The 19,154-nt window shown below is 42.1% G+C and overlaps 1 protein-coding gene across 1 annotated transcript in view; it reads left to right on the top strand.

The window, feature by feature from the left end:
* Positions 1-19,154, top strand: part of PDIA5 (protein disulfide isomerase family A member 5) — an 828,396-nt gene that overhangs the window by 290,521 nt on the left and 518,721 nt on the right. Inside the window, exon 6 of the mRNA XM_069224665.1 lies at positions 10,039-10,131. Coding sequence (XP_069080766.1) covers positions 10,039-10,131 — 93 coding nt within the window. The remainder of the gene's footprint in view (positions 1-10,038; positions 10,132-19,154) is intronic.

The raw sequence follows: 19,154 nt of genomic DNA, 5'->3' as shown, positions 1-19,154 counted from the left end.
ACCTTCTGGGGTAAGCTTTGACTCCTTTCTGTTGTTGCCTTTAGAAAGACAAGTTGCTAAAAGGAATAACTGTTATCAAATTAAATTAATCAGTTCTAAACCAGCAATCGTAAACAGCTGTATCCTCCAAAGATTCTGCTAATTAATCACCTGTTGCCCTGATCCAAGGAAAAGATATTGCAATATACTTCTGCATTTCTCCTTTAACAGGAAAATATTGTGGGACATTATAGAAAAATGTAATAAAGAGGTATCATAAGATATGGAGAAGGTTTGAGGCTGCTGAAGGATTTTTGAGCAGAGAAATAACCACAGGAACCTATAATCAGGCAAGTTGTTTGCTGCAAAGGCAGTCCTATGCAGGAGCTATGATCTCTCAGTGTCTGGTCAGGACATGTGAAAGAAAAGGTTCCATGGTGAGTGTGATCTAACAGAAAGGTTAAGAGGAGTAACAGAGTGCACTGCGGACACTTTGAGGGTGGTTCAGGATCATAACCCTTTGCGAAGAATGATGCATGCATTTCAAAATTAAGGCAATTTATTTTTTACATTTTTTATATGGAACATAAAGAGATAGAAAATTGGAAACTTCATGAGAAGGCTCGAAAGACTTAGTAGGCATACACTGATTCGACAACATCCAGTTTTTTGATGATGTACACCAACATCTCACTTTCATACTCTAACTTTTTCATCTCTAGCTGAGCCTATTAACTACACTTGCTGTTCAGCCCCTTGTTATATCCACTTCTCCCCTGCATTATCTATTCACCTCTCAATTCTCCCTAAGCATCTTATCTTCTCCTTCTGAATCTGCCACTCTTACGTCCACATTGTTATGTGCACTCGTTAAGTGCACTATCACCTGCAAGGGTATTCTGGCACTGGTGTGTGCGCGCCCAACTTTGTCTATGAATGTTGAATAGTTGAAAAGCCAAGTCTTCAGCTTCTTGTCAAATTCAAGAAGAGAGGAAGAGGATCTAAAAACACTTGTTGCTGCACAGTTGAAAGCACTTTGCAAAGGTTGACTGGTCATTTTTCGGTTGCTCATTGCTGTATTTTGGCGTCATAAAAAGAAACCTTTGTGCTGTAGTAGTAACCTGTAAATATGACAAAATGATGAGGTGGTATTATCACAAAATGTGCTGTTAAGATACATAATTTACTTTTACTTTATCCATAGATTAGTAAATGCTGCTGCCAGATTTGTTCCTTTCGGCCACATAATTGTAGTGGCCCTGCTCTTAGTTCACTAATACCATTACCATGAGGGTGGGCGCAGGGATGTTTCTCAGTTCGTGTTTAGAAACTCACTTTTAGTAAATACATTTCAATTGAGTGATATAATCCTATGTATTAAGGTAAAACGCTTCTATGTGTTAAAAAAACATCCAAATTCAAATTTGTTTCAGTTCATTAAAACCATAACAATTTCAGAATAAAAGATATAAAATATTACTATTTATAACATAAAAATGAAATATGCCTAATGTGTGCTGATACAAAATGTCCTAAGAACCAAGTTCATTATTTAAAGAACGTACAATACTTGTGGTGTGTTTGTGGAAATACACTATACCAGTGTGAGATGGTATTCAGCATGCAGATAACTTTTTAAAGCAATAGTGCAACATGTGTGCAACAAACATGCAGTAGGAGTGAGAAAGGTATGTTCAACCAGCAGTTCAGCTTAATCCCGCTAAACATCAATTTAGATTTTATGCTGATATATTTGCACAACACTAATGCAATATTCGTGCAAATACACACTACAAAATGTAAACTTGTGTTCAACCTCTACATTCAGTTCGATCTAGTGCAAATTTTAGTCTTAATATTAATCAACATAGCTCGTCCCCGAATAAGCACTTCTGTTTAGCAGGGAAATCTCTTCATCTGGAGGTGTCCATTAGGACATCCCCAGAAATTCAAGTTTACAGTTTAACTGCGGGTCCCCGGGTTAAGGCAAGCTGTTATTGATTCCCTACATGCACGAATTCCTCTGTCATTGAAGCTTCTTTTCAACAATTGTGAGCAAAGTTTACGGAGTTGGGTGCAGATGCAAATCCACTGGATGAAATCCTCTTTTTCCCCTTCGCCCCTGCGTGATATGGGACCGGCATATTTCCTAACGCGGGTATGCTCCCTACGCTCAGGGTCATTATTTGGTGCTCTGTGTATGCTGGCGTCAAGGTGTCGTAGCGTTTGAGTCCCATCCATGCGTGTGAGCATCTCTTGTGTTCCATGGGCCTCGTAAAACTGGAGTCTTTATCAAGACCATCATCTGGTGAGGCCCCGTGGTTGTGAGCAGGAACAAGGCCCGGGGCAGCTGCCAGTGCTAGCGCCAGCCCTGGTGGTGATACATGCAGGCATATGAGATATCATGGTGGGGCCACTATAGAATAATAATGACCTGTGCACATGTACTCATTTCTGGGCTAGTTCTATGCTTTTTCTTTTTACCAGTTCAGGAAGGTATTTGGAAAAAAAAACCTGTCCGCTTAGGCAAAAGGGTAACGCCATTAAAAGCCTCATCCTTTTGGCTTTGCCATTGCATGTTTATGCTGTTGTCTGTCCTTGCATCAATGCACCTGCACTTTTTAATTTCATCCTTTTGCAGACTTCGAATCAAGCATTGTAAAGATGCAATTGAAATGTATTTTAGTTGTTGCGATCTGCAGTTATTGTTTGAACTATTTAAGTTTATGAAGCATGCAGCTGTGGTCGTGTGGGCAGGATCGGAGGGGCACGACATGTCATACTTTTTTAATTTAAGAAAAACAGTTCCTCTACTGAAAAGACTACCGTAGTTGAAATGCTTCAGGGTCCTCTGTATTTTGAAACCCAGGACAGAGAGCTAACCAGGCCTCCTTGCTAGGAGGCCTGCCCGCCTGAAAGAGATTGGATAATCTGCAAATGTAAAGGCGGCTTGGAAGCCGTTATTGGCTTTCATTGATGGAATCACTTGAAGCTTGCTCATGGCATAGAATTATTAGGGAAACGTCCTTTATGCCGAAGTTTTGATAACAAAGTCGTGGTTAACGAAAGTGGGAACAACGCTTTCTTTAACCACGACTCCGTTATTTTGTGCCTGAACTACGCATGTTCTGAACAACGAACATGCATGGTTAAGGTACAAAGAAGGGAGTCGGCTAAGGAGGACGACGCAGGTGACGAGGGGACGACTAAGGTAAGTGGAGGGTTTTAGGTTTTGGGGAGGGGGTGGGGGTTCAGGGGGTTTTAGGTTTTGGGGTGGGGTTGGGGGGTGGGTCGTTTTTGGTTTTGGGGAGGGGGTGGGGGTTCAGGGGGTTTTAGGTTTTGGGGAGGGGGTGGGGGGTCAGGGGTTTTTAGGTTTTGGGGTGGGGTTGGGGGGTGGGGCGTTTTTGGTTTTGGGGAGGGGGTGGGGGGTGAGGGGTTTTTAGGTTTTGGGGTGGGGTTGGGGGGGTGGGGTGAGGTGAGGGATGCAGGATCAATGGTGCCTATTACTAATGCTTTTATCAGGAATGCCTTTACAACGAAATATCGTTGTTAAGGCATTCGTGGTAAAGGCATTAGTAATAACAACGAGGTCGGTGTTCCGACCTCGTTGTTAAGGCACTAGTTGTTTCGGAAGTCGGTGTTCCGTCATATAACCGAATTATTATTTTTGAGTGATATCGCAAGGGAGTTACCGACTGAGCTGTGAAGTTTTTAGGGACAGTTAGGAAATAAATGTACTACATGCAACCTTTGTTTTCCTAAAATCTATGTTTTGAAAACACTCCTTTATCTTAAACGTTTGTGCATTTTGTAGCAACCTATCATGTACTATGTGTAATGCAAGCTTAAAATAAAGACTTGCATATTCACTGAGTTTTCTTTCACAGATCGGGGCCTTGTAGCACTGAAAATACACCTGTCCCTAAGCTCCACTGCACCCAGGATTCAATTCTGGGCTCTCCAGTAACAGACAGAGACCCCTGCAGTACATTAACTAACAGATTTTTCATAATGTGTGATGGTGCATTTCCCACTGATTAACTTGACATATTTATTTTTCATTTAAGCTGTGCCTAATTTCACGTGTTAACTGAAGGTGAAATACTGAAAAAAGATTAGACATCTTTTTTTAGCCACGCCTTTGACCCTGCACCCATGCTCACTTGCCCCACCCCCTTTGCACACAGCATCAAAGAGAATAAACGTGCTAGTTATAGGGTTGTGTCAGATTTATTAGGTAATTCATTTTTTTGTTGGTAAAAATGCCGCTCTTGTTGAAATTCCTGCATTACTGTTTGGCCAGTGTCAAAGACAGTGTGCAAAACACAATATTGTGATTTACAATGTTTCCAATTTCTGTCCAGAGGCCGGTTTCTATTGGTTACTGGAGGTTGCCTTTTCTTGTAATTCTAAGTAATTATTGTAAATGTGTTTATTTGTATTTTGAGGTTTTTGTGAATTTGTGTTGGTTTTTATTAACTGTACAATATAATTTGCAAATGATCTGTAGGGTAGAGTTTAATAATTTTTAACCTATTGTGTTATACCTGAAGTGGGTAACAAAACTGCTGTCTCATTTCCTTGCTGTGAGAAAGTGTATTATTAGTTGGGGAGGATGGTAGTTCACAACAAGTGTTCTTGTGAGATCAAGTAAAGGTTTCAGTGAATTATACCTGAACTCAAACCTCGGTAGCAATGCCACAGAGCAGATAGTCTTAACCTAAAAAATGTGAAAAGCATTGGGAAGTACCAAACAGATAAAAAGCCGAAACACAACACAGTAAGAATCCCACTCCAGTTTATACAAATACATAATAAATTATTATTCACAAAATGACACCAAAACAAAAATCCAATAAGGGGAACTATAGTGTTGGACTTGACCCTTTCTGCCTTCACCCGCCTGTTTTCTGAATGTGTTTTTGTTGGCTTTTATGAATCTGCTCACTTTACCACTGCTAACTGTGCTAAAGTGCTTGTGTTACTCCCTCTATCTTACGCACCTCCACTCCACTAAAGTTTACTGTATGATACTTTACTCCACTCTGTGCCACAGTTCAGCACTTCACCATGTGCTGCACCACTCTGACGCTGTCCTCCAAAGTGTATAACTCCACTGTACAAAACTTACTACACTGTATGCCATTCTACTACACTTTTTTCTAGTACTCTCTACTGTACTGTGAAGTTTATTTAGGCAACACAAAACAATGCGTTTCTGAAACAGAATTTCCTTGTTCACCGGTAAATAAAATTCACTTGAGCAACACTGATTGGCCAAGGCTCTGTTTTTCTTTGTCCGGACAGAGTTGGAGGGCTAATGCCCGGGCTGGACAGACTATTGTTTTTGAATATTTAGAGACCGCTACCCCGATTTGGCCTGCCGCGTTGGGGCGGAGCATTGAGTGATTTAAACTGTTGTATGTATGTTTATGTACATTTATTCAGTCAAACGTCCACAGGAAAGAAGTCGTCCCACAATGTTTAAATGGAATAGAAGTTTCAGTTTAATTACCCTGATACTACTTTTCGTGTAACCTTTGTGGAATGACATTTGATTGAATATTAACACAGAGCTTGGCTCTGTCTGATGTCGTCACTCCTCTGCGTGAACAGGGGGGGGGGGTCCTATAAGGAGCCATTTTTGTTGAGAATATATATATTTGTGTTAAAAAAAACAAAGGTTAACCTAAGGTAATATGTGAATTTCTTAGTGTCAACCTTAATTCATAAATTCACCAGCTATAGTTAGCAGCGATAACAATAACTTGCGCCCCTGCCATGCCTTGCTTGTGACATCACTGATGACGTGTTCGAATACATCACTGATGACATTACTGATGACATCATAAATGAGTGTGTTAGTTTGTTTTATATTTTACATAGTGGCGGGTAATTCCTATAGTACTTCTCAATCTAATTTGGTACAGCTTGGGTACAGCTAAATGGTGTAAATGTTTACAAAATGTGTGCGCTTCTAAAGCACCATATCTGTGTAGGGGTATTGGATACCTAAATGTTTGATCTTTAGCTCCTTCAGATCTTGGTTATATTTTTTTATCAGATAGTGTGTCTTTTGACAACTGTTGCACAGAATGTACACTGTTCTTCGTAGGTTCTTTTGAATACTCTGGTGTATTTCTAATGAGTTTCACATTTTGCAAAAAGAGTACTATAGAATGAACTCTCTCCATAGAGTAAACAATGTTTACAGTACTCCGTTCTCAACAGATACCAGCTTCATTTCATAATGAAGGGTCAGTGTCTGTCAGGTTTGATATAGGTAAAAGCTGCCCATAGTAGAACTATTTTTGGAATTGACATTCACTATGTTGGCTTTTTTTTAGCAGTTTTTAAAAGTTCAAAATGTTAATGTTGACACTGACAAATTCACCTAACTAGAACATTAATTTAATCTTAGTTTTTTTTTCTGTGACTTTCTAGGGTTTCTTTAAAGTAAAGTGATAATTAATTACAATATGCAAATGGAGACCCTTGTCATGCATGGCAGCCAGGCCCTGCCGCCACACACCCTCCCCTCCATACAGTCAACCCCATGGTGTGCACGACCTCTGGCTGTGCGCAGTTGGGGGGGCTTGGCCATAGAGTTTTCCCCCAGAACTGCTCAGACCCTGTCCTCGGCCGATTTTGGCCCCAGTGGACCCATTCCACATGGCCTGGGTTGCTTGTTTGGGGTAGGGGCACCCCCCCCTCCCCCCTCCCCAGAATGATTTTGACCCTGGGGACACCATCCCCCAGGGTTCAGCACAATTTTAATGGGGAGGGGCCACACATGTCCCCGAGTAGATTTAGGCCCCAGGGACCCCATCCCTGGGCACCAGTTCAATTTTGAAGGGGGAGACAGACATATGGCCCACCTACCTGGGCCTATTTAGGACGGAGGACTGCATCCCAGGGGCCCGGCTGCATTTTCAAGGGGGAAGGAGGCACGCATCTCCCCTCCCTCAGCTGATTTCAGCCCCAGGGTCTGGCACAATTTTCATGGGGAGGAGGCATGCATGCCCACCCCTTCCCTGAGCAGACTTAATCCCCGGGACCCCATCCCCGGGTGCCAGTGCAGTTATGAAGGGGGAGAGGGGCATGTAGCCCCCTCCCCTGGCCTGGTTCGGCCCGAGGACTACATTGCCCACTGCATGGCTGCATTTTCAAGGAAGAAGGGAGGCACACAGGTCCCCTCCCTCTCCTGATTTGGTCTCCAAGGACCACATCCCTTGAGGCCCGGCTGCTTTTTAAAGGGGGAGTGGGTCACCCGGTCTAACTTAATGGGCCTATTTTGGCCCCGGAGACTCCTTTCCCCGGTGCCCGCCGCTATACTAAAAGGGGAGGAGGTCTCATGCCCCCCCCCCCCCCCCCCCCCCTTGGCCTATTTCGGCCCAGTGGACCCAATTTCCCATGGCATTTTAAAGAGGGGGTGTGCAGTTCTCCCCCCCCCCCCTCCCATCCTGGCTGATTTTGGCCTTGGGGACCACATCCCCTGGGACCCAATTTAAAACAAAGTTTGTGCTCCGGTGCTCATCCAGGACACCCACCACATGCTGGCATTCCTGAATACTGGATTTCCCTGTGGGCAGGAATAATATTTAGATCTGTTTCCCTGCCAGCATCAATTCGGGCAAGAAAAGAAATCAAAAGTCTGCTCCCAGTGGGCTGACACATTTTTTAAGCTCTCGTCAGGTGGGAGTTAACTTAGAGTTTGCCCCCACTTGCTGGGAGATTTAAAAATGCTCCTGCCAAACAAGAGCAACCACAAGTTTCACCCCTGCAGTGCTGCGGGCAGGAACCACTATGTCCCAGGATGGGCCCCCTGGGACATAGCGATGAGCCGGCCCTGAGGGTGGGCTTTCCTGGGCCATTTGTGGCTTATGGAAGGGGGGGCTGTGCAGCCCCCCCTTTAAAAAAATCAGCCTTGGGAATGGGCTCCCGAGGCCTTTTCAGGCTCTGGGAGGGAGGTAGCGAGGCCCCCCTGTAAATTAATGTTGGGCCCAGGGTGGGCTACCCAGGGCTTATATAAAAAAAAAAAAGAAATGCAGCCTTGCCACCATTTGTTCCTATTCGACAGGAGTCTTGCAGGATAGCAGCAATTTAGTTTTTTTTTTTTTTCTTTTTCTTCTATGAACCCCCTTAAAGGGGGGAGCCGATGGCTCCCTCCAAGCCTTCATATAACTTTTTTTTTTTTTTACACAGCTTTTGATAAGTGTACTAAGACCATGAGTACTGTAATGGCGGCCAGCAAAACTTTTCTCATGCTGTTGGCAGCTAGTCAGAGGCTCGCTCTCACAGTATGCTCACTTTCCCTTTAGCAAGATGACCCAAGGAGAATTAAGCTGCGTGGGTCAATCAAAACAACCTATTTTTTAAATTGGTGCTCTAAGACTCTTGTGAGCCCAACTGGCTAAATAAACAATTATCTTTCTCTCAAAAACTACTGAATGGATTTACACCAAATCACAAAAATCACAATCTGCGGACTAAGGTCTAGGTTCTTCACAAATTTGGTGTAATTCCATGCAGTAGTTTTTGCTTTAGTCCTGCCTAAAGAATTCTATAGAAAATGTGTGCAGATTTGGTTTTTGTGGTGCGCTTTTTTCCAGACCCCTGCTTGATGGATCACCCCAAAACTTTCCAGAAAGGAGCTGAGGTGGATGAACTTTTTTTTTTTTTTTTAGAAAGTTTCAAGAAGATTCATCATAGGAGACCAAAGTTATTAGCAAATCAAAAAACGCTTTCTCTGTGGAAAAGCTGATGTTCTGTCCTGTTGACTTGCGAAACCTATCGGTGTTCTGGTTCAGAATGCACATGTGTTTTAGATGTGCCGCTCGAGCCAATCTGTTTCATTTGGACCTGGAGCACTCGTCTTGATTCATTGTGTGCTGTCTGTGTAATCTCACTACTTAAAGGATCTGCATCTTAACCATCTGAAGTGTGACTTTGTGTTGTTCAACATAACAATAGACCTTCCTATAACTACCTAATGGCGACCGCCACTGGGTACTAGGTTCAGATTTTATACACACAAAACCATAGAAATGTAGCAGTTATAGTTATCTCAAGAAAACTCGTGCCCTAAGGTAACTATAACGTGCACTCCCGCCATGCACAGCTTTCTCATCAATAATTTTAATGCAAACGTTGCAGTGATATTATCACTGGTGTCACAGAAAATGTAATGATTGATGTCAAATATATGGTATTTAGCAGTGCATGACGAGGGAGCGAGTTATAGATGACTTAGGGTCCGAGTTATAGTTTCTTGATGCTATACCTGCTGAACTTCTATGGTTTTATGTGTGTAAAATCTGAACCGAACTATAGCTTCCCTGTAAGTTCTTTCTTTATTTCCGAAAAACAACGTCCTCGTAAACTTTGTTTTTATCAATGAATTTCTATGTTTTTTAAAAATGTAATTACCATACTTAATCTAGCTGCTGCCGTGCATAGCCTTTGGCCATGCAAGGCGGGGTGTTGACCACAGGGCTTTGCCCAAAAAGCGCTCATGCACCCACTATTAGACCCACACAGCCACTCACACACCTATTCAGCCACTCACACACCCATTCGGCCAACCGCCTCCAGTATGGGTTTGGCTGCATGCGGGGGTAGGGAGCAGCGGGGTTGGCTGCAGGGCCAGACCCTGTGGCTAATCCTCCGCTGGGCATGGGTAAAGGTCATGCACAACGTGGGGTTGACTGAAAAAGCTTTTTCTCTATGTTGATAGATGGTGGGTAGTTGCTGTGTTCTGTCCATGCAACTTCACGAACGACTAACTGATTGATAAAAAATATCCAATACTTTTTAGGCGGTTGGACTGGCTGAAAGGCTACTTGGAACATAACAGAAACCAATTAAAAAGTGTAAGGGGGAGGGAAAAAGTATCAACGCAATTGGCAACACTCCAATCACAAAACATAATAGGAGTAGAATTATTAGACAAGCAGTTGTCTAAATTTAGCACTGTATCATGTCTCTTTTATTGCTAAACTTCATGGTATGTGTTTAACTAGTTGATAACACATCCTTTTTCTCCCATCCTTGTTTTAGTCTATTGTGGCATTTCTGAAAGACCCAGAAGGCGCCCCGCTGTGGGAGGAAAATCCTGATGCCAAAGATATTGTCCACATTTACAGTGAAAAGGTATGTGCATTTGTGCTTTGTAAATTGTGCGTCTAGTTATGCTTCCTCATTTCCACCCTCATCTACACTTTTACATCTACCTTTTTCCTCAACAGAATGAAGTTAACATACTGTTAATGTTGACTAGAATGTGTTTGAGGGCGAATGGACTTCAAATAATGACTGATGGCGAACCTACTTAGTAGTAGTTCTAAGCGCCTCATAACCATTGCCTCTCTAAATCCATTGGTGCTAATAACGGGATTTGCTTGCTCTACTGGATTTATGAGATCTGCGGTAACAATGAAGATTCAATGCATTCCAACAGGAGAGTTTGGCCGTTGCTGCAATGTCCAGGGAAATACTAGAGAGAAACAAGGGGGTATTATTGGGGTTATGAGGGCAGAATTACCACTTTGCACAGATTACGGTTTTCTAAGGGCACCCACTGACTTTCACTCATAATATCCCTTAAGGGGGAAGACAGTGCATAGATACCGGACCAAACTCTGAGGTCCTTGAAATGAGACTTTACATGTATTTGATACTCATCCTTTGATTGATCAGCAAGCAACATTCACAGTAATAATTTGTTCTTGTAAAGTGATCATGTTACAGATCTGTCGCTTCTAAATGCTGTAGATACTACTGTTGCCAAATTGTAATGGTATTTAGTTTACTAACGTGACAAGGATGAAAGAGTAAGTTGAACCTCCAATGATTTGAACCTGTGATAGATCACCATGGGTAATTGATGATGATTTAGCTCTATGAACCATCAGTCTGGCCTTTTACCAGTAGTGAGTCACTGAAAGTGCATTTCCACGGTTGTGTGACAGAACCACGCATCCATTACCACACATTGCCTTTACAATGAAATTGCAGATGTGCATATATATCATATATATATATATATATATATATATATATATATATATATATATCATATGGTGAATTTTTGAGAGTCAGACGAAATTGGCAGAAGATTTGATGAAAGAACAATGTGAGGAAATGAAAAACCGATTCATAAAAAGAGGCTACAATCTGAATGATATCAAAATGGGTATGGTAAAAGCACAAAAGATAGGCAGAGAGTATACCTTAGTAAAGAAAACGTCAAAGAAATTGCAGACTAAAAATGATAAGGAAATAAGGATGATAATGTCTTATAAAAAAGAACACAATGAAATCTCTAAAAATTAAAAAAGACATTGGAATCTATTATATAATGATTCAGACGTTGGACCCTTGGTGGGAAGTGGACCACAGATACCTTATAAGAAGGCACCTGCTATTAGAGATCAATCGGTAAAAAGTCATTTTATTGAAAAAGTACCACAAATATGGTTGAGGAAAGGAGATGCAGGTTTTTTTTTTTTAATGTTTGAAATGTAAAGCCTGTCAAATTGGTGAAAATAGAAAAATAATGAAAGACACTATGGGACAAACTTTTAAGATCAATCAAAAAATAACCTGCAAGACAACTTATGTGGTATATGTTGTGAACTGTGGTTGCGGCCTAAAGTATATAGGGAGTACAATCTGCAAGTTGAAAAAACTTATATTGGAACATATTAGAGCGGTTAACAACAATGACTTGTGCTATGCGATGGTAAAACATCATAGACACTGCCAAGAAAATCACTGGAAACAGATGCAATATTTTGGAGTGGCACATGTCTCCGAAAATGAAAGAGGGGGTAATAGAGCATTAAAATTGTGTCGTCTGGAAACCAGATACATTACTAAATTAAAGACAAAGACCCTGTTTGGGTTAAACATTGACGAAGAACTCTTTGTACATTTATGAGAAAGCAATCAATTTATCAATATAAGCAATTGAATAGGATTTTTAAATAATGTCTTATGAATAGGTGCTGATTAACATCATATATGACACAATAAGATATAGTGTATATAAATCATGAATATCTTGCCTACAAGAACGAAAATCATTGTTTTTAATTCACAGTGGGTATAGATGGGAATAATCACGCCATCCTTCCTCACAATTATACAATAAACATTTGACATCAAGAGCATTGGAGATTATGAAATCAACACTGGTGGATATATAAATTACGCAGGACAGTTGCTTTATTATATTTTGGATGGTGAAAGCAAGAAACAAAGGAGAAGAAAAAAAAGTTACATCAGTTAGCAGTAGGATAAGATGTTAATAATGAGGATACTGCCCATACATCTCTGTTTAAATTCTGAACTGGTTTTATCTATTATGTTTTACTTTGTTTTGTTTTGTTGTGCTTTAACAGTGCACCATGAAGAAACAATTTATTTTCAATTAGATAAGATACGCTGCGTTTAATTATATTTTACATGAATTTAAGAGTAAGACAGTATGAGGTACACAAAGTGTGACTAATCTAAAAATGTAGAAATATTCAAGGTAACATCATACAAGGGATGCACTTTGTAGTATAACATATTAATGAAAGAACTATAGGTTATAGATAAATGTTAAAAAACATAATGCAACCCCATAGCTACCTGATAAGGAACTATATAAGTGTGGTGAAAGGAGACTTTTTTTTTTTACCTGTGATCAAGACCTGTTTAAGGTTGAAACACGTTGGGTGGTGTAAGCACTGATAATAATAATGATAGTAAAAGGCTGGAATAAGTATCTTCTTGGAGTGCGATGACTCACTTTGTTGAACTAAATTAACAGGAGTTTGAGTTGCTAACTCCTTCATCAGCAGCAAGAGCACGCAATTTTCAACGCAGCCATTTGGTGATTTATATATATGTGTATATATATATATATATATATGTTCGATGGCATGTGTAGCTGCAGATACACATGCTGTGCATATCCCGCCATCTAGTGTTGGGCTCGGAGTGTTACAAGTTGTTTTTCTTCAAAGAAGTCTTTTCGAGTCACGAGGTCGAGGGACTCCTCTCATTTCGGCTCCATTGCGCATGGGCATCGACTCCATCTTAGATTGTTTTCTTTCCGCCATCGGGTTAGGACGTGTTCCTCTGCGCTCCGTGTTTCGGTTCGGAAAGTTAGTTAGATATCGGAAAAATTTGACGGTATTGTTTGCGTTTGGTATCGGGTTAGTTATCATAGATCGACACCGAATTTTGAAGAGCTCCGGTGGCCCTTCGGGGTTTCGATTCCCCGCCGGGGCCTGGTCGGCCTGACCACGTGCGTCTACAATACTAATGGAACGGACCCCATTCCGCTTCTGCCCCGAATGCCACAACAGGTATCCTTACACAGATCAACATTTGGTCTGTAATTTGTGTTTGTCTCCCGAACACAAAGAGGATACCTGTGAGGCCTGTCGAGCGTTTCGATCGAGGAAAATGCTGAGGGACCGGAGAGCGAGAAGACTTCAAATGGCATCGGCACCGTCAAGACACCAAGACTTGGAGGAAGAAGAAACCTTCTCCATTGCTGACTCGGACTCAGACGAAACAGAACAGATGCCAAAAAAAACGTGAGTAAAACAGCCCCGGCCAAAACTCACGTTAAAATCATCAGAGCCCAGGAGACGCAACCGCCGGCAGGCCATGGCTTAACCCAAAAAATCGGTGACCGTCCATCGGCACCAAAAAAGGGCACACATGTGTCGAAGTCATCCGACTCCGGTCGAGATACCGGCACAGAAAAGACTCGGGCCGAGACACCGGGTCAGAACAATCTCAACATCGAGATACCGGCACCGAGATGACTCGGCACTGAGAGATCGGAACACCGAAACACAAAAAAGTGGCTTCGGAGCTGAAAAAGACGGTGGAAAAGGTTTCGATCCCGAAACATCCAGCTTCGGAGCCGAAAACAAGTTCCTACACCGAGGAGCAAGGGCTTTCCACACAAATGCAAAGCCATAAATTCGGACAGGAGCTAGAGGCAGGGGAGCCAGATTATACACAGAGAAGGCTCCATATCCAAAAGGAGACAGGGAAAATAAGAACTCTCCCTCCTATAAGGATGAAAAGGAAACTGGCTTTCCAAGAGAAGGATAAACCACCACAAGCAAAGGTGGCAAAACAAGTAACTCCGCCACCATCTCCTCAGCGCTCACCGCAATCATCATCAATCGCTAGCCCACCTGTGGTGCAGTCTCCAACACACACAAGCATGAGCCAAGAGGACCCAGATGCATGGGATCTTTATGATGCGCCTGTGTCAGATAACAGTCCTGACTGTTACCCAGCAAGACCATCACCACCTGAAGACAGTAGTACGGCTTACATGCAGGTGGTGTCCAGAACAGCTGCTTTTCACAACGTGATACTGCACGCTGAACCTATCGAAGATTACTTTTTATTTAATACCCCGTCGTCCACACATAGTCAGTACCAGGGTCTTCCAATGCTACCGGGAATGTTGAAACACGCAAAGCAAATATTTCAAGAACCCGTTAAAGACAGGGCCATTACTCCTAGGGTGGAGAAAAAGTACAAGCCTCCACCAACAGACCCTATGTACATTACGCAGCAACTGACACCGGACTCAGTAGTAGTTGGCGCAGCACGTAAAAGGGCAAATTCACACACAACCGGAGATGCACCACCACCCGACAAAGAAAGTCGCAAGTTCGACGCAGCGGGAAAAAGAGTGGCAGCACAAGCAGCCAATCAATGGCGCATTGTGAATTCACAGGCTCTGCTGTCAAGATATGACAGAGCCCACTGGGATGAAATGCAAAACTTTATTGAACATCTGCCCAAAGAATTCCAAAAACGTGCACAACAGGTGGTAGAAGAGGGCCAAAGTATCTCAAATAACCAGATACGTTCAGCAATGGACGCAGCAGACACAGCTGCAAAAACTGTAAATACAGCGGTGACAATTCGGAGACATGCATGGCTACGCACCTCAGGATTCAAACCCGAAATCCAGCAGGCTGTGCTTAATATGCCTTTTAATGGACAGCAGTTGTTTGGGCCGGAAGTGGACACTGGCATCGAGAAGTTGAAAAAAGATACAGATACAGCCAAGGCCATGGGCGTGCTCTACTCCCCACAGAGCAGAGGCACTTTTAGGAAGACACAATTTAGAGGGGGGTTTTGGGCTCAAACTACAGAACCCTCAACTTCACAAAACAGGCCCACATACCAAAGCCAGTATCAGAGAGGGGGCTTTCGGGGACAATACAGAGGGGGACAGTTCCCTAAGACTAGAGGGAAGTTCTAAAGTCCCAAGACCCCTCAAAACAAACAGTGACTTCAGTGTCACAAATCCCCAACACGTAACACCAGTGGGGGGAAGACTAACAGATTTTTACCAAAATTGGGAGGAAATAACAACAGACTTGTGGGTCCTAGCCATCATCCAACATGGCTATTGCATAGAATTCCTATAATTACCACCAAATGTGCCGCCAAAAATACACAACATGTCCAAACAACACATGGATCTATTACAGATAGAAGTCCAAGCGTTGTTACAAAAAGATGCAATAGAACTAGTACCCAATCATCAAAAAGGGACAGGGGTTTACTCCCTGTACTTTCTCATACCCAAAAAGGACAAAACTCTAAGACCTATATTAGATCTCAGAACACTAAATCTTTACATCAAATCAGATCACTTTCACATAGTGACACTTCAAGACGTAATCCCCTTGCTCAAACTACAAGACTACATGATGACGTTAGATCTCAAAGATGCGTACTTCCATATACCCATACATCCTTCACACAGGAAATACTTAAGGTTTGTAATCCAAGGAGTACATTACCAGTTCAAAGTGTTACCATTCGGAATAACAACAGCACCAAGGGTATTTACAAAATGCCTTGCAGTAGTAGCGGCACATATCAGAAGACAGCACATACACGTATTCCCGTATCTAGACGATTGGTTAATCAAAACCAACACCCAGAAACAGTATCTTCACTACACAAAAAACGTCATAGAAACCCTTCACAAACTAGGGTTCTCACTAAACTACCAAAAATCACACTTACAGCCGAGTCAAATACAACAATACTTGGGAGCAACAATCAACACAAAAAAAGGGATTACCACTCCAAGTCCACAAAGGGCACAAGCATTCCAAAACGTAATACAAAGCATGCGCCCAAACCAAAAGTATCAGGTAAAACTAGTGATGAAACTACTAGGCATGATGTCCTCATTCATAGCCAGTGTCCCAAACGCAAGATTACACATGCAGCCCTTACAACAGTGCCTAGCAACACAATGGACACAAGCACAGGGTCAACTTCAAGATCTAGTGTTGATAGACCGCCAAACACACACCTCGCTTCAGTGGTGGAATCCTGTACATTTAAACCAAGGGCGGCCTTTCCAAGACCCAGTGCCTCAATACACAATCACAACAGATGCTTCCATGGTAGGGTGGGGAGCACATCTCAACCAACACAGCATTCAGGGACAATGGGACATTCAGCAGAAACAACTTCACATAAATCAGCTAGAACTACTAGCAGTGTTTCTAGCGTTAAAAGCATTTCAACCGCTAATAACCCACAAACATATTCTTGTCAAAACGGACAACATGACAACAATGTATTACTTAAACAAACGGAGGCACACACTCATCACAACTGTGTCTCTTAGCACAGAAGATTTTGGCATTGGGCGATTCACAATCACATTCGCCTAATAGCGCAATACATCCCAGGAATTCAAAACCAATTGGCCGACAATCTCAGTCGAGATCACCAACAGATCCACGAATGGGAGATTCATCCACAGATACTGCAAACCTACTTCCAAAAGTGGGGAACACCACAAATAGACCTATTCGCAACAAAAGAAAACGCAAAATGCCAAAACTTCGCATCCAGGTACCCACAGCTCCACTCCAAAGGCAATGCGTTATGGATGAGTTGGTCAGGGATATTTGCTTACGCTTTTCCCCCTCTCCCACTCCTTCCGTATCTTGTAAACAAATTGAGTCAAAACAAACTCAAACTAATACTAAATAGCACCAACTTGGGCACGACAACCTTGGTACACAACATTACTAGACCTGTCAGTAGTGCCTCATATCAAACTACCAAACAGACCAGATCTGTTAATACAACACAAACAGCGGATCAGACACCCGAATCCAGCATCGCTCAATCTAGCGATCTGGTCCTGAAGTCTTAAAATTCAGACACCTAGACCTCACACAAGAATGTATAGAGGTCATCCAACAGGCTAGAGAACCTACTACAAGACATTGCTACGCAAATAAATGGAAACAATTTGTTTATTACTGTCAAAATAATCAAATTCAACCATTACACGCGTTCGCAAAAGACATTGTAAGCTACTTACTACTCTTACAAAAATCTAACTTAGCTTTTTCGTCCATTAAAATACATCTCACAGCAATTTCTGCATATCTGCAAATTACACATTCAACTTCACTATTTAGAATCCCAGTCATAAAAGCATTTATGGAGGGTCTAAAAAGGATCATTCCACCAAGAACACCACCAGTTCCTTCGTGGAACCTCAATATTGTATTAACGAGACTCATGGGTCCACCATTCGAACCCATGCACTCTTGTGAAATGGAATACTTAACTTGGAAAGTAGCCTTTTTAATAGCTATCACATCCCTCAGAAGAGTGAGTGAAATACAAGCCTTTACCATACAAGAACCCTTTATACAAATACACAAACATAAAGTGGTTCTACGCACAAATCCCAAATTGTTGCCAAAAGTTCTATCACCGTTCCACTTAAACCAAACTGTGGAACTCCCAGTGTTTTTTCCACAACCAGACTCTGTAGCTGAAAGAGCATTACATACATTAGACATAAAAAGAGCTCTAATGTACTACATTGATAGAACCAAACAGTTTCGCAAGACAAAACAATTGTTTGTAGTTTACCAAAAACCTCATACAGGAAATCCAATATCCAAACAAGGCATTGCCAGATGGATAGTTAAATGTATTCAAACCTGTTATGTTAAAGCTAAGAGAGAACTGCCTATTACATCGAAGGCACACTCCACTAGAAAGAAAGGCGCCACAATGTCCTTTCTAGGAAATATACCAATGACAGAAATCTGTAAGGCAGCCACATGGTCTACGCCTCATACATTCACTAAACATTACTGCGTGGATGTGTTAACAATACAACAAGCCACAGTAGGACAAGCAGTACTAAGAACATTATTTCAAACAACTTCAACTCCTACAGGCTAACCCACCGCTTTTGGGGAGATAACTGCTTACTAGTCTATGCACAGCATGTGTGTCTGCAGCTACACATGCCTTTGAACGGAAAATGCCACTTACCCAGTGTACATCTGTTCGTGGCATGAGACGCTGCAGATTCACATGCGCCCTCCCACCTCCCCGGGAGCCTGTAGCCGTTATAAGTTGATTAAAATTAAACTTGTATATTTGTAAATTTGTAGATATAATACTTTTAGTCACAATATGTACATACATACTTACTCCATTGCATGGGCACTATTACTATATACACAACTCCTACCTCACCCTCTGCGGGGAAAACAATCTAAGATGGAGTCGACGCCCATGCGCAATGGAGCCGAAATGGGAGGAGTCCCTCGATCTCGTGACTCGAAAAGACTTCTTCGAAGAAAAACAACTTGTAACACTCCGAGCCCAACACTAGATGGCGGGATATGCACAGCATGTGAATCTGCAGTGTCTCATGCCACGAACAGATGTACACTGGGTAAGTGACATTTTCCATATATATATATATGTATATTACCTAGTGGTGGTCGCCACTAGGTAGTTATAGTTAGGACCTAGTTTCTCTAGAAAAAGCTGTTTTTTGCTTGCCTATATCTTTGGCGCCGCTTGACAAATCATCACAAAAGTTTCCAAAACAGTTCGACAGTCAAGTGAGCTGCTGTCTCGAACGTTTCAGGGTGATCTGTGGAATGGGGGCAGAGATAAAGGGGGGTGAAATTTAGAATGTTTCCAATATTAATTCCCACAGGAAAAACTGAGCAGCGATAGCGCCAAACCACTGGACGGAATTACACCAAATTTGGCAGAAAGGTAGCTCTTGGCCCAGAAAGAGACCCTTTTTATTTGGTGTAAATTTGTTCATTAATTTTAGA

The sequence above is a fragment of the Pleurodeles waltl genome, chromosome 3_1 (assembly GCF_031143425.1).
Source record: "Pleurodeles waltl isolate 20211129_DDA chromosome 3_1, aPleWal1.hap1.20221129, whole genome shotgun sequence".
Taxonomy (NCBI): domain Eukaryota; kingdom Metazoa; phylum Chordata; class Amphibia; order Caudata; family Salamandridae; genus Pleurodeles; species Pleurodeles waltl.
Note: the sequence above shows the minus strand (reverse complement) of the source record. Positions and strands in the feature narration are given on the sequence as shown.